A 25437-nucleotide genomic window follows, 5' to 3' on the forward strand; every position below is an offset into this window, starting at 1 on the left:
GGAGATCTCAGATGTTGTTCCCAGGATTGGCTGGAGCCTTTCTCCCAGTTTGAAATTCATGGTCCCTAGTGCTTCCATTGACTCAGGAACCGCTGTTGTGCTGGATTGTCTAAGGAGCATCTTTGCGTCTTTGCATCTTTTTCTTTGTATTACTTATGAAAAATATTAATTCAGCCTAAACGCTGAATTGTGAACTGTGGCGTGCAATTTGACTACTTACAGAAGACGGAAACGTTTGTGCATCTGTCGAGTACATATATTACAACCCAAATTCAATAGCGCACAAACAAAAAATTCAAGTTCTGTTTGAGGGCCGTGGTTATTTTCCAGATTGTCATTGTTGGGCGTGCGTGGGCCTCGCCATTTGTTAGGAAGAAGGGGTACTGCTTTAGTGAAAGAAAAGGACTAACGTTAACAGAAGTGGAGTGTGAGACGGGGGGAATCCGAGCGCAGAGCTGTGTTGGTACAGGCTTTGGTAAAGGATCAAACGGGAGTTCAAAGAAGTTCAAAGAAGTACTGAAAAGCGAAGAGGTTTGCAATATGTTGTTGTCCTCTATTTGCTCTGTCAAACCTGAAATAACTATTTCGTATGTTGGCAGTTGGCATATATATATATATATATATAAAAAAATCAGGGCCTAACTGCAGTCTAGTGTAGTAATCATTTCTGACAGAGGAGTGTGTGTGTGTGTATCCTACAAATTCAGAAGCACTTTGAAACATCCAGTTTCTCCAGAAACCTTCTGTGCTTCATTACAATTTTGAATCTCTCTCTCTCTCTCTAGATAGATAGATAGATAGATAGATAGAGATAGATAGATAGATAGATAGATAGATAGATAGATAGATAGATAGATAGATAGATAGATAGATAGATAGATAGATAGATAGATAGATAGATAGATAGATAGATAGATAGATAGATAGATAGATAGATAGATAGATAGATAGATAGATAGGGTTTTAGTCTCTTATATAGTAACATGAGGACATGTATTTGACAGACTACAGAGCGGTTCTGTAAATAGCTCTCGAATAGGGCGTATGCCAAAACGCTGTAAATGTAACCGTAAACGTAAACGTCAGGCAAACTGCGAGCATTCCCAAAGGTCACCATACAGATAGTCTGCACAGATGCCGTTGCTTTTCAGTTGTATCTGCAACAGAGGTCAGTGTCTGGCTGACGACGAGACCGGTAAACGGCGCGGACTGCTCGAGCGTCCAGCTGCGCTTCCCATACCGCGTGATGAGCGACGTGGCTCTCTCGCGCTGGCATACCTTTCGTCTTGCGTATCAAAACACAGGCGGAACAGCAGCCGGAGCTCCGTCCCCGTGCCAAAAACAGACGTGCCAGTCCGGCGAAGTGTACATTGATCTGGTTTTTGCATCTGACAGTGCGATATTCCGGGGGGGTGATAAAGTCTTACTGCATTTTTCCATTAATCTGATGTGGACGGTTTAAAGTGCCTAGTTGAAGTGTCTCATTAATTGGTAAGTAAAAAATCGCCTCAGTCCCATATCATTTATTTGCAACATGCTACGCTTATTTTTCGCTTACTGTTTAAATGTATACGTTCAGGGCGACCTCCATAGCCTGTGCTTCGCTGTTTTGCTATACACTCCGGCATATTGTGCTACTAGCAAATATTGCTATTTTTTTCTGCACTGCTTCGTTGAAGGAATCTGTTCTGCCATTACGGAAGTTTCAAACGCTCTTAAAATGTTGCCTAAAGTTACATTTTTTTTCTACCTAACTCGAAATGCAGTTAAAGTCGAATATTATGATTACACGTTTGATGTGATAATTTAGCCTACTTCTCTGCATATTTTTTACCGCTTACAAACAGACGTTCCGTTTAGGTATGTTCGACTGTTACTCTTGCACTTAAAAGACTAAAACAGATGCATACAACCATAAAGCCTTCAGCGAGTGCTTTGTCTAAGCACAAACATTTAGGGTAAATCTTATTTTTAGTATCCTATATCTATTCTATTGTTTGGGCGGCTAACGATTAAAATTTCCCGGTTGGCGGTTTTAACTCACCAGAAGCAGTTCTTGGTTACGATCTGATTCTGTCAAAATGTAACAGTAAGACTATTATCTATGTAAAAGATCACCTCTGCTCTGACACTGTATATGCTATATTGGCACAGGACTCGGTGGTAAAACATAAAGATTAACATTCTTAAGGTACGTTATGCAGTGGAACTACCTCCTAACCACAGTGATGTTGAATTTTTAATAATCAATTATGAGTCAAATTTAAGACACACAGTAGCATTATAGTTGTTCTGTCTTTAAACGTCCTCAAAAGAAGAAGAAAAAAATCATTGTGTGTGTTTGTGTTTCTAGGAGGGATGGCAGAAGGGGGATTTGACCCCTGTGAGTGCATCTGTTCTCAGGAACATGCAATGAGAAGACTCATCAACCTGGTGAGCATCTCTTACACACCTCCTGCCTCTTATTCCTGAACCCCCTGTAACAGGGCAAAAAAGATGCATGAACCTTTCAGTTTTGTTTTCTGACCTCCTTTGTCTTTACTCTCGTATTTCCTGTACTGTTCCTGCACTGTACCTGTTCTCCTGGGTAGTACGATAGCAGATAGTCTAGTATGATACCCTTTTTTCCTGGAACCTAACTTAGACAAAACATTGATACAAGATATCTTTCAATAGTGCAGTTCATTCTTTACAGCAAAGGGAAGTCTACAACATGTCAGTGTAGCATTTTCTCTTCTGGAAGTCTCATTTTTGAGACAGCAAGAGAACCTGCAGCAGAGGATACCGCCCTCCTCCATGGTTTCCTTTGTCAGCCATTGATCCTGGTCCATTTTTTTAAGACTAGCAATGCTGGGTGTGATTATGCCTTTATTTAGTAGCATGTAACACCCTTATTGCTCAAGAGCTCCTATTAAAAGATAAGAAGAGATGTTGTGTATTGTAGTGTCAGATTATTTCAGTATTTGGTTGCTGGTGCTGTCAACAGTAGAGGGAGCTCATGGTCCTGGTGAGTTTTTGTCTGGGAGAGCCCCAGCTGTCTTTTTGAACTTTGGTTCTTTGTTAAAAGCATATTTATTTACTTAAAGCAGGTTTTTTTTTTTCCTTTCCCGCTTGGTTTAGGTAGACCAATAAGGGTAAAGTTCCATTCCACTAATGTAATTATTAATTTCCCAGGCACATGGCCGCCCTTGGCAATTTGCCTTTGAACACTGAAGATGTTTGCAAATAACAGCTGTTAGCTAACAGAGTGGAGTTAACTTTTTTTTCTCTCAGTATATCCATCATTGATTTTCAGGTATGAGGGCCTCATCTAGTGAGCTAGGACTGCTGAATCTGGGATGGATATTGATAATTTTTCTTGTTCCTTGCTTGTTATAGAAAACGATGCGCTTTTTTGTCTGATGGCTAATATTCTGACGGTTTAAATCTCTTCCCAGCTGAGGCAGTCCCAGTCTTACTGCACGGACACAGAGTGCCTTCAAGAATGTAAGTTCAGCCATTCCTTTGCTTAGAGGGGGTGAAAACATTGATATCAGAGCTTGTTCAGTAGTCTGGCCATCTCTCATTACAGCAACCACAAGCTATATAGCTTTACTCTCAGATTTCACAGGCTTCTGAAAATTAAAAAAGAAGCATAGGTCATCCATTCATGGACAAAGCAGATGGCTCAGTGCTCTCATATTACACCTGTATGTTAGAGTGCATGTTTTTCTTTGTGTTGGCACAGTGCCAGATCCTGGTGCACCAGCAGGGGGTGATCTGACTTTAACTATGATTATTATGGGCTGGATGATATTGGCTTTCCTGCTGTTCCTGCTGCGCCCATCTAGCCTGAGGGACCCCAGGGCCTCCAGCAAACCCACAATCCCCCCTACCGTAAGCAGCTCATCCAACATCCCATAATCAGGACTCACTACATACATGCTTGGGTCTTCAAGCACAGTAACAGTGAAATCTGGCCCCTCCAGCGTGGACTCTCACAATGTAATATTGTAGAATGTTCCTTATATAGAAAGATATAGTGCCTCTAGCATTTATTAAATGCCAATACACTCTTAATGAAAGTCTTAATGAATTTTAGCAAATTCCTTCTCTGAACTTTTTTTTAATCTTGAGCATTTGTGATATTTCTCTGTACTTACACAAGTATAAATCTTCACCAAGTTTACAGAATGTCTCAGCTGTCAAAAGAGCTGCTTTTCTGCCCGTTTTAATTTACTTTTTATCTGCCACTTTCCTCAGAATCATGGAAGGGACCCTCCAGCACCTCCAGTGGATTAGTGTTAAAAACAGGCCTCCCGAGTTCTAAGCATGGGCAAGAACGTTCACCTATGACCTGAGCTTTTGACCTGGCAGCCACCTAATCAGCTGCTCTTACCGGTTACTGTTTTTGTGTTGACTAATCTTTCCTTTTTTTCCGGTTGCTCCAATTTTTGTATTCACTTGGATTATGCAGTAAAGGTTGGAGAAGGAAAGGGAGAGAGATGAAGAGAAGAGTAGTAGTGAAGTGGAAGTCTGCATTTTAAGATTTAGATTCTGACTGGAGTGACCTGTCCTTTCAACAAACTAAGAGCAACTTTAAAATTGTAGAAACATTTTAAAAGAGAGCTATTACAAATGTGCTAACAGCAGCCATCAGTACATCGTGGTTATTCCTAAAAGAGCATGACTCATTACGAGTATGGTACGTTTAATGTGCAAGTTGGAAATGCTGGATGGAGGTTGTAGCACATTCCGCAAAAGCTGTGTCATCCTAGATGCTTCAGATGTCATTTGTAAATACACAGAAGGGGCTGTAATTCTGGTGCCATGTGATTCTCAAACACAATTTTAACTTTCTAAGGATGACTGTAGTTGATGGAAACAAAGACTTGATTTTTTTTTCAATAACCTCACCTGTGTGGATCCTGTAAGCGCTGTATTGACTCTAAGTATGAGAACATGTTGATTTAGTGAGCTGTCTTGTTGGGCAAGAATAAATGACTTAGCTTTGGGTCATTGTTATGGGATGTGGCTTCCACTGAGGACAAGACTAGGAATTTATGAGGTTCTTATAATGAGGAACTGGGGGAATTTAGAATTTAATTCTAGGCCCAATTATGGTGGTTGGTTATCTCCCAAACTTGTGATAATGAAAATGTAAAAAAAAAAAAAAAACTACTTTTAAAATTCTTTGGAGATTGTTGAAGCTACAGGGTTTTTTTTTGTGGTAGCAATCTACCACAAACAGCATCTTATTTTTAATATAAAAATTGACCAATTCTGAGAGGTCTTGTGCCACTATAGTTTCACTGGCTATAGAATGTTCTCTGTTTGACTGCAAAGAGAGGAAACTTGTTAGCATTCCACAACTACTACTACTTTCCTGCACTGAGTGCCACTGCTAAACTATCTTTGTTTACTGAGTCATTCAATTGCACATGATTTGTCATTCATATCAATTTACTGATGAGTAGCCATAGGAACTGTTGCTATTGACCATAAACGGTTTGCATAATAGTTTTTTTCCAGCAAATACTTTATTAAAATGATTGCTTATCAACATTAAAATCACACATAGAACAACTAGTCCTCTGATTCTTTTGGCTGGACACATTCCATTGGGGAAATTGTTGAAATCAAGTCCAAAGCACTTATGCATTTGAAAATGGAAATCTGACAGTATAGCCTATTCCAGCATGTTGTTGTGTATTTTATGCTTAATGAGAACATTTTTAAATAAGAGTAGGCCTTAATATCATGTTTGATTTTTGGATTGCCACAATACTTTCCAACCATTTGTCAACTTTGAAACCACAGAAATAAAATCAATAAAACCTGACAGACAAAGAACATCTAGTATGTAAAAGTTGATTTATTAGGGTTTTTGAATGCTTAAATGCCCCATTCATCCTTGTTTAAATCTGCAAAGGAGTTGTTTCTCAGTACTAAAGATATCAGTGAGATTGTGCAGGATTATAAATGAGAAACAATTTTAAAAAGGTGTGTTGAAAAATGGCAAACCTATGCTTTAATTTGCTCTTGTAGAGTTGAAAGGTTTTGCTCTTTCCTGTTTAAGAGTGTGTTACTTAGCTAAAATATATTTGTTACTGAAAAGTAATGAAAAAGATTGTAAAGGTTGCTTTCAGATTTGCATTTTCAGGCTTTTACATTGAAAGACCACTGACTACATGTAAACGTCAATTTTCATCACTTGTGTAGCATAAACTCAGTAGCATGTATTAGGATAGAACTCTGTTATGAACACTTAAAATCAAGAGAGACTTGCATATGTACTAGAATAGTAATTTCAGTCTGTGCTGTAATGTTGCATAATATTGGATTATATTTTTAAATCCTTTCCAGAATAGGCCATAATGTTTTGTAACCAACTACCTGATACTAGCCCAAGTCTGATCACAAGGTTTGAGCATATATTAAAGGTGAAAAGTTGGGCATAGATAATTTTTCTGTTTTTTTAATGTAACATTTTTCTCTGAATTACTAGTATATGCAAAAGTGGACGCATTGATTTTCAGGATTTTAGTTGATTGGCTAATTGGTGACTTTTTGCGGGGGGCGGGGTCTGGGCGTGCCTTTCACGATACTTAAGCCTGCATAATACTCTCGGAGGCACCGCCTACTATGTAGAGACACTGTTTCACTGAGTGCTCAAAGGGCTCCTACTATGCACTTTTCGCTACTGCAAATAAATATAATAAATCTTTTCTTTTGTGTGTGTTTCTTCCAAATTACTATAATCACGCAAAAGAGTATGAGGCTGTCTCTCTCTGCTGTTTTTTTTTTTGCCTCACTCTGAGCAGCAGGCCCAATCACTTCCCGAGTGTGACTGAGTAATTCTAAATTTTAAATGCCATTAGATCTTAAGGCCACTGCGATTCTCTATGTATCGCTGCTGACCGGAGACCAGCAAGTGGGAGGGACTCACACCACAAGTGGGTGGAGACCAGCAAGTGGGAGGTTCCTGTGGGGCACCACAGCATGCATTTATCTGGAAACGTCACTAAAGGAAGCAGATGCTAAGAATTTATTGCACATCTGTTTAGGCATTTCAGTGCACTTTTTAAAGTAGTGTATGTTATTTTAAGACAGAAAAAAAAGAGGTTGCCCTCTGGGCTCTGTCATTTTTAACAGTTAATTTATTTATTTTCGTGTGTGTTCTCCCATTGCATTGATGCTTTATTTCCATTTTAATTTACTATATGTTCCAAAGAGCATATTGTGAAATACTAAACTTCTCATCGCTTATTAAATATAGGCTATGCGTTAAATGGTTGCATATGAATAAAATGTAAAACATGAGCACAATAATTGCCAAAACAAAATTTAAAGAAAGCAATTGTATTCATGTAGCATAATCCATTTTTTTCAGCACACTTATTCACTCTAGCCCACTTAATTTAAACAGATCTCACTATAATATATACAGACTTAAAAAGTTAAAATAAAATGCTTATAATTCTTGGTTCATTGCAGTAATATTTTACATGCTTTGTAAAGGCTAGATGTAATTTAGCTGCAAATACATGTTAATTCTGTCATACGTTTGATGTTTGTACTGGCATGTACTTGTGCTTTATTAGGTCCACCTACCTTGTACCTGCAATCTTTGACCTTTTTATCAGAAACACCTACCACACAAGATACACACATGAATGTCTTAACTAGAAAATGCTACATTAATATAAACAATCATATTTGGAGAGAATTGTATATTAATACTTAAAACCCCTGCACATTTTAGTTTCCACAAATCAGTTGGTACTGGTATGATAGAATAGGGAAAATGACTCAAATGTGCAGGGCATGCTGTATTCTGGACCACGGTGTATTCCAGGACGAGAACTGGAAATCAGTGTCTTAGGAAAATACTTGGAAAAGCTTCTTTCATTCTTACCTGGATTGTGCATGGCAAGTTATGGATGGAATAGCATGATTAGACTTGATTAGACATGATTAGGTTTGATTTTTGTTTATAGTCTTTTCAGATAAATTGTTGAATGTTGAATGATAAATTGTTGCTTGAGAGGATGTGGCCACTATTTATATATTTTTTCCAGTATTTTTTTCATTCTCAATAAATTTCAAGTGGACCCAATGTATTCAAATATTTACCCACAATATTTCCCATAATATTCATACATTAACCTCACCAGCACAATGTCTACTCAAAATCACATGACAACAACAAAACCTTGAGTAAAAAAAAAAAGTTAATAAACTGTGTAGATTTATATTATTTTATCAACATAGAAGAGGACAGTTTGAAACAAAAGCGCAGGCAGTGCATGGTGAGGGCACTGATGCCTGGTGTCTTATACATCAGACACTATGGGGAGAAAGGCACTGCGTAACAGTGAACGTGATATTTACCTGGAGCGTCTGCTCATCAAGACAAGCTTGCAAATAAAGCTCCATATCCTCTCTGTGTTCAGAAATAAACAGAAAGTGCTCCTAGGCTTCTCAGTCATATCCCTGCAAGTGCTCACTGAGGGCTTTCTGGTAGTCCTGCAAAAATCTCAGCTCCATCATATGCCCATAGAACAGTGTTCAATTTCTGTCTACCCACAGAATAGCAATGGATAAAACCCTTGCAATTGCTGGCTCCTGCATCAGAGGCAGAGAAAAGCTTAAGCGTTATAATCAGAATTTGATGATCTCAGTCATCACCCAAATTAAAATGAGAAATAAATACTCACCGGATAAATACTAATACTAATACTCACCGCAAGCGCGAACACACATATTAGATATATGGGCACAATGGGCATAAAAACGGAATACTGATAGTACAATACATACTATATACACAGCAAACATAAAAACTTTTATAGATGTTTAGTCGTTAGTCATGGTAAACAGTGTGCGAAACTGCAATTTCACTCTCTACTTACAACCGACATCCTAACTCGCATAACGCCTACCAAACATATTGAACAGGCTGAATTTAGCCATAATCATTACACCCCTTGGTGTAATGTCCAACCCATTTGGAGCTGTACAGCTCGCAGACATACCCTTCTCAGCTCTACACGTGGCATATTGACGTGTCCTGTAGACCCCGCCCATGCCAATGAACGTTTGCATCTGGTTCAAACCAAAAGCCTGACAAAAACTTTGTTATTGTTGAAATAATATTGCCAAGAGGTTAACTACATTAAACTACTAATTCTCAAATGATTAGTTACGTAGTTCATTTATTATGTTAATTGAAATTAAAGTAATTTATTGATGTACACACCAAAAAAAAAAAACTTGATGTGTGACTTTTATTTTGTTTCATTCACCGGAAGTGTTCATTTCAAAAATAACTTTATTGATATGACAAAGGTACAATATTTCCCAAACGGGCTCCGGGTTTGATTGTGTCTAGTGCGTGTGTATTTGGGAGTTTAAGAACGAGCGAGAGCATGAACGTGGTCTCAATATCTTAACAGTTTTATTAGTTCAGGAACAACGACATTAGTGAAGCAGCGTCTGTAAACCTTTCGGAGTCGGTCTGTTAAGCGTGTGGCTACAGCTATCTAGAACGGTCTCCCTTGGTGGACAATTTCATATTGAAGCAAGGTAAGAAGAAACTAGTCGAAATGGGATATCACGCCACACTACAGTACGGTTAAGATAGCTTGGTGCTGTTTTTTTTTTTTAAGTCAAAACCTTAACAATTTAAGGCATTGCTCGACATAAGATAGCTATTTTTGAACAGCATCAATTGTATAGAACACAACATCAATTTTATAGAAATTTGAGTTAATTTTATATGGTCCGAAGATTTTACCTCCAAACGCACCCCAGTTTTAACTTCCCTGACAATCACTGTCCATGTTAATTGTTGATAAATTGGCTTGTCCAGTAGTCTAAGATGCCCGTCAGCGTTGTAAGTTAACTATTTTAACTAGGCTAGCTAGCTTGCCATTGAGTATTAGTTCTCCCTTCCCTAACACGAAAAAACGCCTGTAAAAAATTGCTCGTGGTGTAAATCTGAGTACAAGTTACGCCACAAGCTTGTCCTGTTTTCTTGCTTGTCAAGGTGGATTTATTTCCTTAATGACTTATCATTTGGCCCACAGTGTCTCCGTTGAGTCCACGGGCTGAGAGGGATGTAGTGTGTTAACCCCCCTCTGCCTTCCAAATGGTCTTTAAGGGGACCCACTGTCCTTAGAGTCCTATAAACAATGAGAGGTTGTTCACAGCTGTGAATCATCTATTTTGGATAACTGCTAGACTTTGCCTGAGTTTTTGTCATGTTTATAGGGTTTTTATATAATTGGATCTCAACAGCGTTTAGTCATGTAGTCAAGAATGGCAGATTAACTTTTAGTCATTCTTTTACTTCTTTTACTTCACATTTCACTGCGAGTTATACTGTGTATGACTATGTATGTGACGAATAAACCGAACTTGAACTTCTTCCTGTGGTATTGCTAGAGCCTGAATATTTGTCCTCCTCTCACAGATGTTTCAGATTAAAAGAATATGCTGCATTGGGGCTGGGTACGTTGGTGGGCCGACGTGTAGCGTGATTGCCAGCATGTGCCCCGAGATCAAGGTGACGGTGGTTGATGTGAATGACACCCGAATCAAAGCCTGGAACTCGGACACGCTTCCAATATATGAGGTACCTTCAGAACCATGGCATTGTATAAAATGCCATGTTCTAACATTAAATAAGTTGGCCATTTAGAAGCCTACTGAGGTCTCACTATACTCTCATTTAGTTGAACCAGCTTAGTCAGTGCTGTTTATAGTAGCATTCAAAGGTTGGTGTTCTGCAGGCTACGTGTCTCTTACAAGAGTGCCTCTCTTTCCACTCTCTCTCCCCTCCCCCACACGCCCGTCTATATGCAGCCTGGTTTGAATGAGGTGGTGATGTCCTGCCGTGGCAAAAACCTCTTTTTTTCCACCGACATTGACTCTGCAATTAAGGATGCGGACTTGGTCTTCATCTCTGTGAGTCATGGAGATGAACATCTCTTGTGGTAGGCCATCTTGTATGAGTGGATGGGGTTAATAAAGCCGATGTACTAACATGCTGCCCCTTCTCTCTCTCTGCTACAGGTGAACACACCCACTAAGACATACGGTATGGGGAAGGGTCGTGCTGCCGACCTGAAGTTCATTGAGGCGTGTGCACGCCGCATTGTGGAGGTATCCGATGGCTACAAGATCGTGACGGAGAAGAGCACCGTGCCAGTCCGGGCTGCAGAGAGCATCCGTCGGATCTTCGATGCCAACACCAAGCCCAGTCTTAACCTGCAGGTGAGTGTGGGTGGGGCTGTGGACACATGTGATGTAATACATATACAGGCTGACTAATGATTAGTGTGGGTTCATGGTCGGGTGCGAAGTTAGAAATCCTGTAAAAGCCAAGTGTTAAGTCAGCCAGTAGTAGATATACAAGATTTTTACATTTAACACACAAAAACAACTGTGTTCCTGTCTTATACATATCCACTGCTGATATCCACATATCTGCATACATATCCACTGTTCATTTTGTTACTGAGCCTCAACCCATCTCAGCTGCTGTGGCTCCACCCACCACTCCTTGATGCCCCCTTGCTGTGGCTTGCTGTGGCTCACCATACCTCCACCCCACCCCTACTTCTCCATTGCCCTTGATGGACGTTCTTGTGTGGGATGGGTTTTGGACACTGTCGAGACCAGACAAGGAGTTCTAGAAAACTGGGATAGACATTGATTGCTTATTTCTTTGTTTATGTTTATATATATATATATATATATATATATATATATATATATATATATATATATATATATATATATATATTATACACACTGCTTATTCTGCTTCTTATTGTTTATATTGTTGCTATTGCAGTGTCTGTTGTCGGCCCCACTTTTTGTCTTGGTTCCTCGCAAGGTTTCTTCCTCATACTCAGTGGAGTTTTTCCTTGCCACTGTCGCCCTTGGCTTGCTTACTGGTGACTTGCACTCAGACATTTGTAAAGCTGCTTTGTGACAGCTGTTGTAAAAAGCACTATATAAATAAATGTAACTTTACTTTTTTCTCCTCATTATTTTCTTTTGTATAAATTAATCCCCACTGAAGAACAACCTTTTTACATGAGTTTTGTTCTTAAACACCGTTTAAATAAAATAGACACCAGATATCTTCCTGTCTTTTCAGACAAAAATACTGAGTTCTCAAGTGTCTGTTTGTCTGTCATAGGTTCTGTCCAACCCAGAGTTTCTTGCGGAGGGCACAGCAGTGAAGGACCTCAAGGAGCCAGACCGTGTCCTGATTGGTGGAGATGAGACGCCAGAGGGTCAGAGGGCTATAAGGGCTCTGTGTGATGTCTATGAGCACTGGGTGCCAAAGTCCCGCATCATCACCACCAACACTTGGTCCTCTGAGCTCTCCAAATTGGTGTGTCTGTCTGTCTGTCTGTCTGTCTGTCTGTCTGTCTGTCTGTCTGTCGGCTGGGGGGGGGGGGGGTCACATGTTAAAACAAATCATGGGTGTGATTCCCAGGGAGCATGCTTACTGTCATAAAACTGGTAAATACATAAGTCTCTCTGGGTAAGATCACCTGCCAATTTGCTGTGTGTATTGGAGGGATTTTATTCTGAGGGAAACATTAGACAACAAGAGGAAAGAGATAGAAGTTCATTGCCTTTGCATACCTAGAAAAGACCTGACAGTAATGGAGCGCAGGCGTCAAAGGCAGGGGAGCTCATGTGGAAGTGGGAATGTGTGTTGATTCATTAGGCGGCCAATGCCTTCCTGGCTCAACGCATCAGCAGCATCAATTCCATCTCGGCTCTGTGTGAGTCGACGGGTGCCGATGTGGAGGAGGTGGCCAGAGCCATTGGAATGGACCAGCGCATCGGGAGCAAGTTCCTCAAAGCTAGCGTGGGTGAGTGTGGGGGTGGGTTAGTGACATTCAGCCTGAAAACTTCTAATTAAAGTAGAGCTAACACCTTTTACTTTCTTGTAATTGAAATTATTTTGAAACATGAATTCCACTGGAATAAATGGTTATTTTTTGAATTCGTGTGCGTGTGTGCGTGTGGTGGCAGGTTTTGGGGGGAGCTGTTTCCAGAAGGATGTGCTGAATCTGGTGTATCTGTGTGAAGCACTGAATCTCCCAGAAGTGGCTTCCTACTGGCAGCAGGTACAGAAGGTCTACAACATTAAAGCTTAAAAACGCGAGACCCTTTACTTGTATCCATGTGATGTTCCACTGAGAGCCTGACACAGGAAGGAGATTTGGCAGTGGGATGTTTTGGTTTGTTGCTTTTCAATCTTGAGATTGGCTTTACCTTTCTGTATCTTTGATGGCTGTGTGTGGGTGTGCACAGGTAATTGATATGAATGAGTACCAGAGAAAGAGGTTTGCATGTAGGATCATCGACTGTCTTTTCAACACTGTAACGGGAAAGAAGATTGCCCTGCTAGGCTTCTCTTTCAAAAAAGACACTGGCGACACCAGGTACACACACACATGCGCACAGCCTGTTCTCCAACTCTCGTGGAGTATATATTTCATAATTTATTGCTACCGCCGATATTTGTTACATGTTTATTCACTTTTACTTCTCAGCACGCGCACACACAATACATCAGTGACCTTTTGGTTGCACTGTCCTCACAAACACACACCCACTCTATGCTTCCTATAACCTTTATCAAGATTAAACACAAAATGCCTTTTCATGCTGTGGCTTGTCAGCTGCTGCCTGTATCCTGAATTATCTTGCACAGTTAAGAATAATGATATGCCCTTTTTAGCAATGTGGAATTGAGACATCAGAAAGGTATAGCTTACTTTGTGCCCAGGGCCAACACTTCTGAATGTAAATAAAATAGATGAGCTAGTTGTCAGAGCCAGTTATGATGTTTGCTTTTAATTGTTGGTGGTGTTTTGCAAAGTAAAATGTGTGCGCTTGTGCATCTGAACACTTTTTGTGATTCAGATATTTTAAACGTTGAATTTCACTGAATTACATTTACATTTATGGCATTTAGCTGACACTTTTATCCAAAGCAACTTAAATTATGCTCAGTCATAATTCTTTGAGCAATTGAGGGTTAAGGGCTTGAACTTCAAACCTTCTGATTACTGGTCAAGTACCTTAACCACTGAGCTACAACTGCCCAGCTACCACTGAATTAAATTCTGGTGTGTCTGTGTGCGCGTGCCTGTGTTTGTCAGAGAGTCGTCCAGCATTTACATCTCTAAATATCTGATGGATGAGGGAGCGAAGTTGCACATCTATGACCCCAAAGTGCTGAGAGAGCAGATCATCCAGGACCTATCCCAGCCCAGCATCTCAGGAGACAACCCCCAAAGAGGTATGTGGGTGTGGGCGTATCTGAGTGTGAGTGTAGGGGTGTGTGCGTTATTGCTGTACACTGCTTGTTGGAAATTAGTTTGACATCACCTCTGTTCACTCTGATCTGATCATGCCAATAGCCGTGGTGGTGGTGATGTCATATCATTTCGATTTTGGTAGACATAGAAGAAACACCAATACAATCACAGGTGGAAATAGAGCTGTTCCTTAATTTTTCTTGCATTTGGAGCAGAGGTTCTGATATGTTTGTGACTTACAGAAGTCAGCATGAGTTAATGGGATGTGTGCATTTGTGTGTGCGCATACATGTAACTGTAATTTCTGAATGTTTTCATAGTGTCCGAACTTGTTACTGTGACATCAGACCCATACGAAGCATGTAAAAGTGCTCATGCACTGGTTATCTGCACAGAATGGGACATGTTTAAGGTACACTCACTCAGAGAAAACTTATTCCACTCTGATAGAGCTCACACCCTGCTACCTTGCCACTTATAAAATATGCTTTATTAACAAACTTTGAGACAATATACCTCAGAGATTAAGACAGTCTGTGGAGGTCAGAGCTAATGCAGTACTACAGAAAATGCTAGAGCCATAAAACGTTTAGTACAGCAGTTCTTTTTCTCCCAGTAGTTTTGTAATTACCTACTGTAGTGTGTCTTACATATTATATTCTGTTAACATTTTGCATGAACTAATATCAACTCAAGTGTACTAGTGCTTGGCTAGTAAATCCCGAAGTTCTGTCTGTGTTGGACAGTAAGTGTACAGCATGTGTATACTGAGGCTTGTTAACATTGTACTGCCTGTTACTGTGGTCACTTATGTAAGGATCTGGATTATGAGAAGATATATCACCAGATGCTGAAGCCAGCATTCATATTCGATGGTCGTCGACTGCTCGACCACCTGCATCCACAGCTGCAGAACCTCGGCTTCCAGGTAGGGGTGCATAGTTCTCTGTCTCTGTGCATATTACCACTCAGTTTAATAGTGATTTTTTTTAATAATGGTCTGTCTGTCTGTCTGTCTGTGTAGATTGAAACCATTGGGAAGAAAGTGACTACTAGACTCCCCTTTACACCCTCTGGTGGAGTACCGAGAATCATCATCAATGAACCACCTGCTAAGAAGTCTAAAGTCTGACACACACTCTGATACATTACACCAAACACACACCCCTGAATGTACTTCTAAAAGTGCCAAAATCCAAAAGGTTCACACAATGTGCTGCACAAATATTCTGGTGTGTAGTCATTTGTTTTGTGGTACTTTCCCATAATCCTTTGCCTGGGGGGTGGTGGGAAAATCGGGATATTGCAGGGCTCTGCTGGATGCATGGTGGTCATGAGCCATTCTCCACTGACCCTGATCCATTCATACATGGAAACGTGCCTTCTGATAGCATGTTCAAATCAGTATTCAGTTATGCAACCCCCCCCCACCCCTTCAGTGAAAATGCATTGTAAAGATGTTTAGTTGTTTCTTCAGTAGTAACTTTTGGGAGGGAAGAAATAGGTAACCTGACTCAAACATTTTTTTATATATATATATATATATATATAATATATACACACACACACACACACACATCTCCCTTTCTGATCATCAGGATTTTCTATAGTTTGTATGGATCATACATGGTATTAATGTCTTTCTTTTCAGAGATTTATTTCTAGTTATCTGTATGAATGTGATGAGAGGCCTTTAGTAAAATATGCATTCAAGCTGGTTTAGTGCCAACACTTAATACTTCATTGGAAATATCAAGCTGGAATTATTTGGGTAAGAGTAAAATTGTAGGATCTTTTTACCTGTACTTCTCAATATACATGACTTTCACCCTTGAAGTAATTTAACTTGTGTAATAAGATCATGGCAGTGTTAAGAAAAAAAAACGAGGGCAATAGAACATAGCTTAACAGTACTTTTTATACAGAATGTGTCATGTGAATCTGAGTAAATGTGACTGGAGTGTTGGATGGTTGCAGATTGTGTAACCGGGCCATGTCAGTGTGCTAGTTTAATGAAGACAACTTTTTATACAATTTTCATATAGATTTGTAACACTAATATGAAACCATAGCAATTATTTCTTGAATAAATATGGACCAATGAAAACCATGTCATTCTGCTCTTATTTGCATTTTGCCAAGAAAACTAACACATCAAAGCCATTTTAGTAGATATTAAACATGCACATCATACAGTTCCTTTTCCATTTATAAAGTAATTACTTGATACAACCTTTTCTTATGGTGTGAAGAGTATACAAGAAAAAGGGTTAAAGATTTTGTATCTTTATTCATTTGACATTGGTCTTTTTTTTGCACCAACTTCCCTGATAACATTTAAAAAAAAATAAGTAGAGCATGCTTTTTCCTCAGTCACTAATAAGTGTGTGCATGATGGTTTTCCCTCTTTGGGGAAAAACCAAAGAATACATCATTGGGTTGCCCACTTTTATTGTGGGCCCCTACTACAGTACCTGACATTAAATTAAAACACTTCCACTACAGAGATTTTCCAGGTTTAAGGAACATAATACATTAAATAGCTGGATTCATTCCACCATTGCATCCGTCTTCCTCTTCTGCAGCAGGTACTTCAGGAAGAACTCGCCTGTGGAGCAGCATGTGACATGAAACACACACAGACACAGCCAAACGCTGCAGCAAGGTTGAGGACAGACAAGTCCGTGCATTCGTGCTGTTGATGTGAGAACCCCGTTTTCTAGCTGCTGAGATTTACCTGCTTTGTATGAGGAGCGCACTAGTGGACCACTTGCTGTGTAGAGGAACCCCATTTCCTGACCCACCTCCTTCCAGTGAGCAAACTTTTCAGGGGTGACATACTCCTCCACCTACGCACGCAGGAAATTACTGACTGGACATGAGCACATCAATACAATATTTAAAGTAAGTGTATATCAGTAAATTAAATCAGGAAACTGCCATTGTAAAGGGTGTAACAGGTAAAGAAAAGGTGACGTACCTTCAGATGCCGTCTAGTTGGCTGCATGTACTGACCCAGGGTCAGACAGTCCACTCCCGAGTTCCTTAACTCTGAAAGAGAGAGTCAACAATCTGGCTGCTTCTCATGTGTAACTTGTGAATTATCTATACTGCCCTTATCATGATGGGGTCAGTATACATATACATCTTTAGGCAGGTAGCAGGTGAAAAGAGATAGTGTGTGTGGGTGGGTGCATGTATATGCACCTTTCATTGTAGAGTGTATCTGAGCATCTGTTTCGCCCAGGCCGAGCATGATGGAGGTTTTGGTGAGCACGCTTGGTTTGACTCTCTTAACATGGCAGAGCACACCGAGAGACTGCTCAAAGTTCGCACGCGGATCTCGCACATACCTAAAGGTTAGAATTACTATCAGAAAAAAAACTTACAACCAATCCACAAACATCCATATTTCTGGAAGCTACTAAGAAAGGATAAATTAGGTATGCTTAGTTTCAGAAATAAATTATTCTGAAATATAATTTTGCAAAGATTGTAGCCAACATGCATAAGTGCAAACGTGGTATTCAAAATTTTTAAATATTGTTTAAGTTTAGACAATATAATTTTGGTTGAGAAGTCTCAATAATAAGGGCGATATTTGCGCCACCCGATGACCATTAAAATTACTCCAACAATCAAAGAGACCTGCTACCAACATATATGGCTTTTTTTTCTGGAAATTTCACAGTGAGCCCCACCTTGTGTGCAACATATAAATAGCCGGTTGAAATGTGAAACGTCAACGCAATTTTCAAACACAAGCTGCATAATCATAGCATCTGTACAATACGCAACGTTTAAACCCCAAATAGCCTCACAAATATAATTAACCATTATAGACCAAACTGGTCATAATGAATACATGAAAAATACAAGATTAATTGAACTGACATATTCATGTCTTCTTTAGAATACTGCAGAGACAGATGCATTTGCAAAGCCAAAGGAATAAATGTCTCAGCTTTTAGATTAAAACCACACACCAAACATCTGTTGGTTTCGGGGTTGGTTTAGATGCAGATTCCCATTCTAGCCAAGCAGAAGCCACCTACATACCACCTGCTTAAGTAGTTGGTTTCAGTCTTCATACAGCTGATCTGCTGTGTTCCTCCAGCCACAGACCAGGTTTCTAGAGGCCAGTGGCCTTTACATTCACCTGGCAGAATTAATCCATCTGGAAAATGAACCCCCACTGACGTTCCTACCTAGTCTGGGCCTAATGCGTGTTTAGGCCAGCAGCCCACTGATGGTCAGTCACACTAACCTCTGCAGCTCTCTGACAGTCTCCACGTTGTGAGCATAAACGTCCAGGCCGGACCGAGTGACTGTCTCCACAGCTGCCAGGTCACCATGGAAATCAGGGGTGAGACATTCTACCAGGATTCTAGGGTTCCTGAGAGAAGGCAAATTCAAACAATACTGTTATCTTTTTTATTTGAAATATACATAAGCATTTGCGAGAGCATGCATGCAGACACAGGCTTTACCTCTCCTTGAGACAGGACACCGTCTTTGCAAAGTGTTCTGCTCCACCATCAGCAATATCTAATTAACAAACACACCCACATGACAACAAAAGCAACAAATAGTTAATACAGAAAATTCAACCAATCGAATTCCTTTTGTAAATCAATCAATAATAGTCTGAGTGCATGTGTGCATGCTCACCATCTCTGTCCACTGATGTGAGCACCACGTAGTCGAGGCCCCAGTCAGCGATGGCCTTGGCTGTGTTATAGGGCTCCTCTGGGTCTATAGGAGGAGGCCGTCTTGCTGTCTTTACTGAACAGAACCTGCAGCCACGTGTGCATGTGTCTCCCATTAACTACAGAGGAACAGTGTCCAGAGAAATGGCCATGTGGCCTCAGTTTCCATGTATGGAGTAGTCCTGCCTTCCTACATGTGAAGTGAAATGCACTCCCTCCCCTTCTAAAATGGCCTCCAAGTGCCTCCAGCATAAATACTGGTCTTCAGGCCACGAACAGCAATTCCATACGTGTGCTGAAGTCTAACACAGTCTTGCAGGTTTTGCTTTTATAACATAAGAAGGATTCGGCCCTTTCTCTCGCAGGAAGTTTCCCAGGTGCTTGTGCAGTCTCTCAAAGCTAGACTACTGCAACTCGCTACTTTTTGGTCTTCCTCTAAGGGCCATCGAACCTCTACAACTTGTCCAGAATGCAGCAGCACGACTGGTCTTCAGTCTTCCGAAGATCACGTTACTCTGCTGCTGCGCTCCCTTCATTGGCTTCCAGTAGCTGCACGCATCAGATTTAAAACCTTGATGCTTGCCTACAAAGCCAAAAATGGACCAGCCCCTCCATACATGAGGTCAGTGGCCAAAGCCCGATCCGTACCTCAAGTACAGCTCAGCTTGAAATACCATGCTGCAAGTCTCATGGAAGAGAAGCATCGAGACCATTCTCTGTCCTGGCTCCCAGAGGGTGGAATGAACTTCTGCTAGTTGTCCAGACAGCAGAGTCCCTTGCAGTCTTCAAACCTAGACTGAAGACCCGTCTATTCGTGGAATATCTAAATGACCACTAACCCTGCTCCTATATTGACTAACTAAACTAGTACTTATTGTAGGGTATTGTTTATTACACTGATGTTGTCTAACAAACTCTAGTATTTATTGTTTATTGCACTTATCACTGTTTAAGAATAGACCATATGAATTTTGTAGCTCTAGGTATCAGCAGTGATCCTTGTATTTCTACAGTATTCTAGATTATTGGTATTTTGGACTCCAAGCTACTTTACTGGCTACAATGTATTCTATAAGTAAATGACACAGCACTTTTGTAAGTTGCTCTGGGTAAGAGTGTCTGCTAAATGCCATAAATGTAAATGAAGTCCAGTAGCTAACACATTTACAGTGTAAATTTGAGTTATACTGGGCACTGGCGATGCTCATGCACTAACCATGATGGTTGCTGTGGCAGTGGCGTATTCTCCGCCCCCCCAGCACTGCCCAATGTTAGGACACCTCGCCTCCTCGCACACCTGCAACCACAGCATCAGTGATTACTCTGCACAGCACACCCACAGTGCATTACTGATGCAAACATGGTGCATTCAGTTTAACTCATTAGCTTCATCTGAATAGCACTCCTCTCAATGGCACTGATAAGTCTGCTTCTCAACCAAGATGGGGACAAGAATAAACCATGGTTTCAGACACTCACAGTGTGCAGGTTCAACTCTCGAAGTGTGTTCTTGAGTCTGTTGTAATTTTTCCCAATAGGAATCTCGGTCTTCAGCCATGGTGGTAACCTAAGCCTGGGATTTGGACCACAGATGTACAAACTTTATTGACTGACTGGTGTCAGTGATATGTTGTTGCATTATGCTGGATCCCATATGCAGACAGGTTTAAGAAAAACAATGGTATCTAAAGGTTTTGCATCAGGAGAATGTACATATTAAAGGTTATACCAAAGTACAGTTGTAATTGCACTTAAAAAAGTTTAAGAACACCAAAAAAAGACAACCCCAACTGGTATTGTAAAGTTGCCCCACACTAAGCATAGTTTTCATCAACATTAAAGTTATTAAAGGGTGAATGACCTGTTTTCATTAGGGTTTTTTTCCCCCAATTATATGATGTTTGACTAACTTCCCCTTAATATAGTTGCACTACATTTGAAAATGCCAAGCTGACCTGAGCATTAACTGGTGGAATCATTTCCAAAATCTTTATTATATATACTTAACTCACCGTTCGCCCTTCTGGCGCTTTAGGTTGCCCCTGTATTCTTCCCATTTGCTTTTCACCGACAGCTCTCCTGATATAAAGTCATGCAGTCCCAATCCGTCGTCTTTGATCGTTTTCTGTGTGTCTTCTTGTTTATGTGATGTGCTGGCAGAGGCGGACAGTCGAATGGTGTAGGCCTGCGAAGATCGAAAGACTGAGTCAAGTCTGAGTCAACGAATAGTTTGCTAGCTAGCTACCAAAAACATTTCTCATTTCTCAACATCGTTGCAGGCGACATGCTGTGATCTCGCTGCCCAAATATCTGAGCCTGAATCTTAACGTTGTTGCAAAAGCTAGGCTGCACAGAAATGCTAATATACTGGTCAAAGTGATCTAAGGTCACTGCAACTTAACAAACAGCTAACGCTAACCTAGCTAATGCTGTCTTCGGTATGAAATAGGCTTGCACCTACAATGGAGTGACTAAGGCAGATCGGATAGCTATAGACGGTAAAGATTTGTTCTGTCACTTCATACTTACATGTGTCAGTTCAAAGCTTGGCAATAATGTGTGATTACAGCACGAACGACAAGCAGCAAGGCAGTTTCGCCTGATCAACGCCATGGTTTAAACGGAGTAGACGAACTACGATTGTGCATGTCTGGCTTGCTTAATCTGGATGTAACGTGCCTCATTAACCTTGTGCAAGCAATCTTTTCACAGAATCGAAGGTATTACACTCTGTTGATATCATTTGTAAGTTATTCGCCAACTGTTTTGCATGTAAAAGTCGCTTCGACTTAACAAAGTTTGACGTTCTCGACTGTTCGTCAAGTAATGTCTGAAGGCTCAGAAATGACGCAGGGACGTAGATACTACAATTGCGTGATGACGTTTCTTTCCTTCCTTTCCTCCTCTATCGGCGAGGTGAGAACATGGTGTACCTTGTTTTGAGGCATTTTTAATCAGTCGTAATCCTTTCCCACTGTCACATCACAACACATTATCTCGGCATGTTTATGTTATTTTAATTCCAGTTGAAGGATAGGTGTGTGTATTTAACCGCACATTCCAGTTCAACGTATATTAATGTGCCCGATGTTTTGTGTTCGTTAACGCTTAGCTGGTAGGCCGAATAGGGCTCCGTGAATTTAGCCATTCTAAGAGATTTTGTAAATATACAGTTTGTCTTGACTAGCAACAAACGTATTCTGTTAACGAGTGAAAGGAGAGTACAACAGCTAGAAGGGAAACATTTCATTCTTGCTCACGTTTGACCGTTTGGGTTAGCCAGTGGGTATCGGGTAGTTGGTTATAAAGATGTCTTGGCATTAGGCATCTATGAGAAACATCAGCAATGCATTATTAACTCAGAAGAGCTTTGTCCGTTGTGACAGCCAGTTTATCTTGGTTTACAGAATGAAGACCATTCTCAGTACCCAGACAGTGGACATCCCCGACAGCGGTATGCCAAACGTCTACGCTTAACACGTTTACCTCGCTGCAGTTCACAAGCTGCATTCATTCGTACCCTGAGTTATTGTGTCTCATTATTTTTAAATCTGCATTTGTTCTGGCATACAGTCGAAGTGACGCTGAAAGGGCGCACTGTTACAGTGAAGGGCCCTCGAGGGACTCTTCGTCGGGAGTTCAACCACATTAACCTGGAGCTTCGTCTGCTTGGCAAGAAACAGAAGAAGGTAACTAAATCACACTGCACAACGGTGTCATGTCAAACGTCAAGTAACTGTCTTGAACTGATGTAAATGACTGAATTGCCATCACATGCTGTGTCCATGTAGCTGCGAGTGGACAAGTGGTGGGGTAACAGGAAGGAGTTGGCTACTGTCAGAACGATCTGTAGCCATGTTCAGAATATGATCAAGGGTGTTACAATGGTAAGAGGATCACCTGTACAGCTGGGTTCTGTTTAATATGTCAGTCATGCAGTGCTGCTACCATTTTCATTGTCTAGTGCAGTATTCAGAGTTGCTTGTTATTATTTGACTGTTACTGACCCATGCTCTGTGTGTGTAGGGTTTCAGGTACAAGATGCGTTCTGTGTACGCCCATTTCCCTATCAATGTGGTGATTCAGGAGAGCGGTGCACTGGTGGAGATCAGGAACTTTCTGGGCGAGAAGTACATCCGACGTGTGCGCATGAGGCCAGGTACCGTGTGCCTGATGCATCCTGACGTGCCATACGGAAAGGCGCCTGTTAAGGTTGATCTGAAGTACTGAAGACTAGATGCCTTCATGTTCTCATCTTTGTTCCTTTTGTGCTGTACAGAGTGAATATTTGTGCCACTGTTTACTGATCAAGCCATTACTCAGTGCTATTGTTCAATGTCTCAGTTGAGACCATCAAGTCTGTTCTGCTTTCTGCTGTGACCAGTGTTGAGTTTTGGGACATTCTTATGGTTTCATCGGCAGTGCTTCACTAGTGCGTGAAGTGTTTGCTCTGGCAAGGAGAAATTGTCAAAAAACAATTGTGTGCTCTGTAGTTAGTGTGTTTTACATGAAGCTGTTCATGGCAGTAGACCTTAGGATAGGGTTATCCCAGGGCTAATGGTTTTGTTAATAATAATGCATATGTGAATGTCAAATGAACTTGGATCCCACATCAAAAACAAAAGGCTTGGACCATCCCCTGAGGTGGTCTCAGGATGGTTCATATCATGGTGCACTTGATTCTGTGCATTGTGAAAATAAATTAGTCCTGGTCCTTTTCATGTTTTTATTTACAGTGCACCTTGGTTTCACATATAGTGACAGTCTTCACAGGTAAAACAAAATTAAAGAAAAATAGATGCACAATGAACTGTGTGGTTCTGCAGCAAAATTGGTCTCCCTGGTCGTTTCCACTCTTGGTATTGCCGGTTCAGTCGTATGTTCTCTTTTCTCATCGGTTTCATGTGTTTCAAATGTTGGAGACTGAATAACAGCAGCATGGAAAGTAGCCATCTTGAATACACTGTCCATAATTGTTACAGAGGGCTCAGGGTTCCATAGGAGCTCCCTTAAATGTCCCCCCCCCCAAATATCTTGTCATTTTTGTTTGGTGGTTGTCTGATCTAAATAGGATCTTAATTGTCTACATTGCAGGTGTGAACTGCGCGCTCTCTTCTGCACAGAAAGACGAGCTTGTTTTGGAGGGTAATGATATTGAGCTGGTTTCAAACTCAGGTGAGGCTCCTTACTCCTATTGACTCTAATTCAAAGACCATACAGTGCCAAAATTGTGCTGCAGGACTTTGCACACTTTGTGCAATGCAAGTTGCTATTATAGTGAAGAGCCACACGGTGCATGTGTATGAAGTGTTATTTGCTATAAAGTGTTGCCGAAGGTGACCACTTGGAGGAGTCCAATTAACAATCTTTCTAAAATTACACTAATCTGTAACATGTCCCTTGTATTCAGTAAGATGGCATCATTCTGACTTTCCCACCAACCCTGCCAGTAGACGGTGTATATTTGACTTTTGGATCTGAACGGCCAGAGACTGTGTAGATAGTCTAACGTTTCCAGTGTTTACCTTATATCCCACAGCCTCCCTATTCTTCTTGCTGCTTGGCCATAGTATGCATTAATCTTATGTAAAAACCCTTTATATGCTTCACCTTCTGACTGCAGGCCCCACTCATTTCCCTAGTGTCTCTCGTTTCAGCGGCCCTGATCCAGCAGGCAACCACAGTCAAAAATAAGGATATCCGGAAGTTCCTGGACGGTATCTATGTCTCAGAGAAGGGGACAGTAGTGGAGCCAGAGTCATAGAGGACACAAGGTTAGAATGGGGGGGCCCTCATCACCATGTTGTCTTGCTCTATATGGGACCTCATGTAACATGCCACTTATTGCTGCTTCTCTCCCCTCCTCCCTTTTTTTTTTTTTTTTTTTAACATGCCTTTAGGAGGCATTGCCAGTCTCCTGTGGTAGAAAGTGGTTAATGCCATGGAGTATTAAATGTTCAATTTCTGTCCAGGCTTTGAGTAGGCACATTAAGCCTGATCTATAAGGGAAATCTTGACTCACTCACAGCTGGTGTGCATGCTACAGGTCTAATTTCTACTTGGACATTGGATGTTTATCGAGCCCATTTGCTTCAAGACCCATTGTGTGTGTGTGTGTGTGGGGGGGGGGCCCACTTTGTGCCTACAGTGTCTGCCTTTAGTGTTTTAATGTTTTCCTGCTTCTTTTTCTGTCAAACAGCTGCATTAATACAGCAGGCCACCACTCTAAGAACGACATCTGGAAGTTCCTGGATGGGATTTACCCAGGAAATTGAAAAGCCTGTCCTTTGTAAAATCTGTCAATAAACATTTTCTGTTAACTGCCACTAATGGCTATGAAGTTGATAGCTGCCTCTTTCTTCAAAGGTTAATTTAGGCGAGAGTTCTGG

At 40.8% G+C, this 25437-nt stretch overlaps 4 protein-coding genes across 7 annotated transcripts; 3 read left to right on the forward strand and 1 right to left on the reverse strand.

Moving 5' to 3' along the window:
* The first annotated feature begins 1163 nt into the window (after positions 1-1163).
* smim14 (small integral membrane protein 14) lies at positions 1164-6706 on the forward strand. Of its 2 annotated transcripts, XM_027014242.3 has the most exons (6): positions 1164-1491; positions 2155-2191; positions 2354-2433; positions 3438-3486; positions 3728-3876; positions 4243-6706. In XM_027014242.3, the coding sequence occupies exons 3-6, from the start codon at positions 2359-2361 to the stop codon at positions 4279-4281; spliced, it is 312 nt and encodes a 103-aa protein (XP_026870043.2). In that variant the 5' UTR covers positions 1164-1491; positions 2155-2191; positions 2354-2358; the 3' UTR covers positions 4282-6706. The 2 variants fall into 2 exon arrangements, with proteins under 2 accessions (XP_026870043.2, XP_026870042.2); XM_027014241.3 differs by lacking the exon at positions 2155-2191 and having other exon boundaries at positions 1170-1491.
* Positions 6707-9325: 2619 nt separating this feature from the next.
* ugdh (UDP-glucose 6-dehydrogenase) lies at positions 9326-16449 on the forward strand. Its single transcript, XM_035530019.2, has 12 exons — positions 9326-9567; positions 10457-10618; positions 10849-10950; positions 11059-11259; positions 12194-12391; positions 12734-12881; positions 13045-13139; positions 13327-13457; positions 14181-14320; positions 14660-14751; positions 15157-15267; positions 15364-16449. The coding sequence occupies exons 2-12, from the start codon at positions 10457-10459 to the stop codon at positions 15469-15471; spliced, it is 1488 nt and encodes a 495-aa protein (XP_035385912.1). The 5' UTR covers positions 9326-9567; the 3' UTR covers positions 15472-16449.
* Positions 16450-16609: 160 nt separating this feature from the next.
* On the reverse strand, positions 16610-21827 carry lias (lipoic acid synthetase). Of its 2 annotated transcripts, XM_027014239.3 has the most exons (11): positions 21578-21825; positions 21061-21233; positions 20528-20621; positions 20265-20345; positions 19011-19167; positions 18830-18887; positions 18607-18735; positions 17547-17692; positions 17320-17390; positions 17077-17188; positions 16610-16947 (listed from the first exon to the last, which is right to left on the reverse strand). In XM_027014239.3, exons 1-11 carry the CDS (start codon positions 21659-21661, stop codon positions 16889-16891), a joined length of 1164 nt encoding a protein of 387 aa, XP_026870040.2. In that variant the 5' UTR covers positions 21662-21825; the 3' UTR covers positions 16610-16888. The 2 variants fall into 2 exon arrangements, with proteins under 2 accessions (XP_026870040.2, XP_026870041.2); XM_027014240.3 differs by lacking the exon at positions 20265-20345 and having other exon boundaries at positions 21578-21827.
* A 112-nt stretch (positions 21828-21939) lies between these two features.
* Positions 21940-25384, forward strand: rpl9 (ribosomal protein L9). 2 transcript variants are annotated; one of them, XM_081714445.1, is made up of 8 exons: positions 21940-21964; positions 22456-22502; positions 22622-22737; positions 22840-22935; positions 23075-23207; positions 24143-24223; positions 24706-24822; positions 25210-25384. In XM_081714445.1, the coding sequence occupies exons 2-7, from the start codon at positions 22457-22459 to the stop codon at positions 24810-24812; spliced, it is 579 nt and encodes a 192-aa protein (XP_081570571.1). In that variant the 5' UTR covers positions 21940-21964; position 22456; the 3' UTR covers positions 24813-24822; positions 25210-25384. The 2 variants fall into 2 exon arrangements, with proteins under 2 accessions (XP_081570571.1, XP_026870011.1); XM_027014210.2 differs by having other exon boundaries at positions 21941-21964; positions 25248-25384.
* Positions 25385-25437: the final 53 nt, after the last annotated feature.

The sequence above is a fragment of the Electrophorus electricus genome, chromosome 5 (assembly GCF_041902795.1).
Source record: "Electrophorus electricus isolate QZ-2024a chromosome 5, ASM4190279v1, whole genome shotgun sequence".
NCBI lineage: Eukaryota > Metazoa > Chordata > Actinopteri > Gymnotiformes > Gymnotidae > Electrophorus > Electrophorus electricus.

Bases quoted from the DNA above. Each gene is read 5' to 3' on its own strand.
- smim14 (XM_027014242.3), top strand. From the start codon at position 2,359: ATGGCAGAAGGGGGATTTGACCCCTGTGAGTGCATCTGTTCTCAGGAA. The intron at 2,434-3,437 runs GTGAGCATCTCT...ATCTCTTCCCAG, and splicing joins TGAGAAGACTCATCAACCTG to CTGAGGCAGTCCCAGTCTTA. The intron at 3,877-4,242 runs GTAAGCAGCTCA...CACTTTCCTCAG, and splicing joins AACCCACAATCCCCCCTACC to AATCATGGAAGGGACCCTCC.
- ugdh (XM_035530019.2), top strand. From the start codon at position 10,457: ATGTTTCAGATTAAAAGAATATGCTGCATTGGGGCTGGGTACGTTGGT. The intron at 11,260-12,193 runs GTGAGTGTGGGT...TGTCTGTCATAG, and splicing joins AGCCCAGTCTTAACCTGCAG to GTTCTGTCCAACCCAGAGTT. The intron at 12,882-13,044 runs GTGAGTGTGGGG...GTGTGGTGGCAG, and splicing joins GTTCCTCAAAGCTAGCGTGG to GTTTTGGGGGGAGCTGTTTC.
- lias (XM_027014239.3), bottom strand. From the start codon at position 21,661: ATGGCGTTGATCAGGCGAAACTGCCTTGCTGCTTGTCGTTCGTGCTGT. The intron at 17,391-17,546 runs GTGCATATACAT...TCTCTCTTTCAG, and splicing joins GATACACTCTACAATGAAAG to AGTTAAGGAACTCGGGAGTG. The intron at 17,189-17,319 runs GTACGTCACCTT...CTGCGTGCGTAG, and splicing joins CAACTAGACGGCATCTGAAG to GTGGAGGAGTATGTCACCCC.
- rpl9 (XM_081714445.1), top strand. From the start codon at position 22,457: ATGAAGACCATTCTCAGTACCCAGACAGTGGACATCCCCGACAGCG. The intron at 22,503-22,621 runs GTATGCCAAACG...TCTGGCATACAG, and splicing joins AGTGGACATCCCCGACAGCG to TCGAAGTGACGCTGAAAGGG. The intron at 23,208-24,142 runs GTACCGTGTGCC...TCTACATTGCAG, and splicing joins ACGTGTGCGCATGAGGCCAG to GTGTGAACTGCGCGCTCTCT.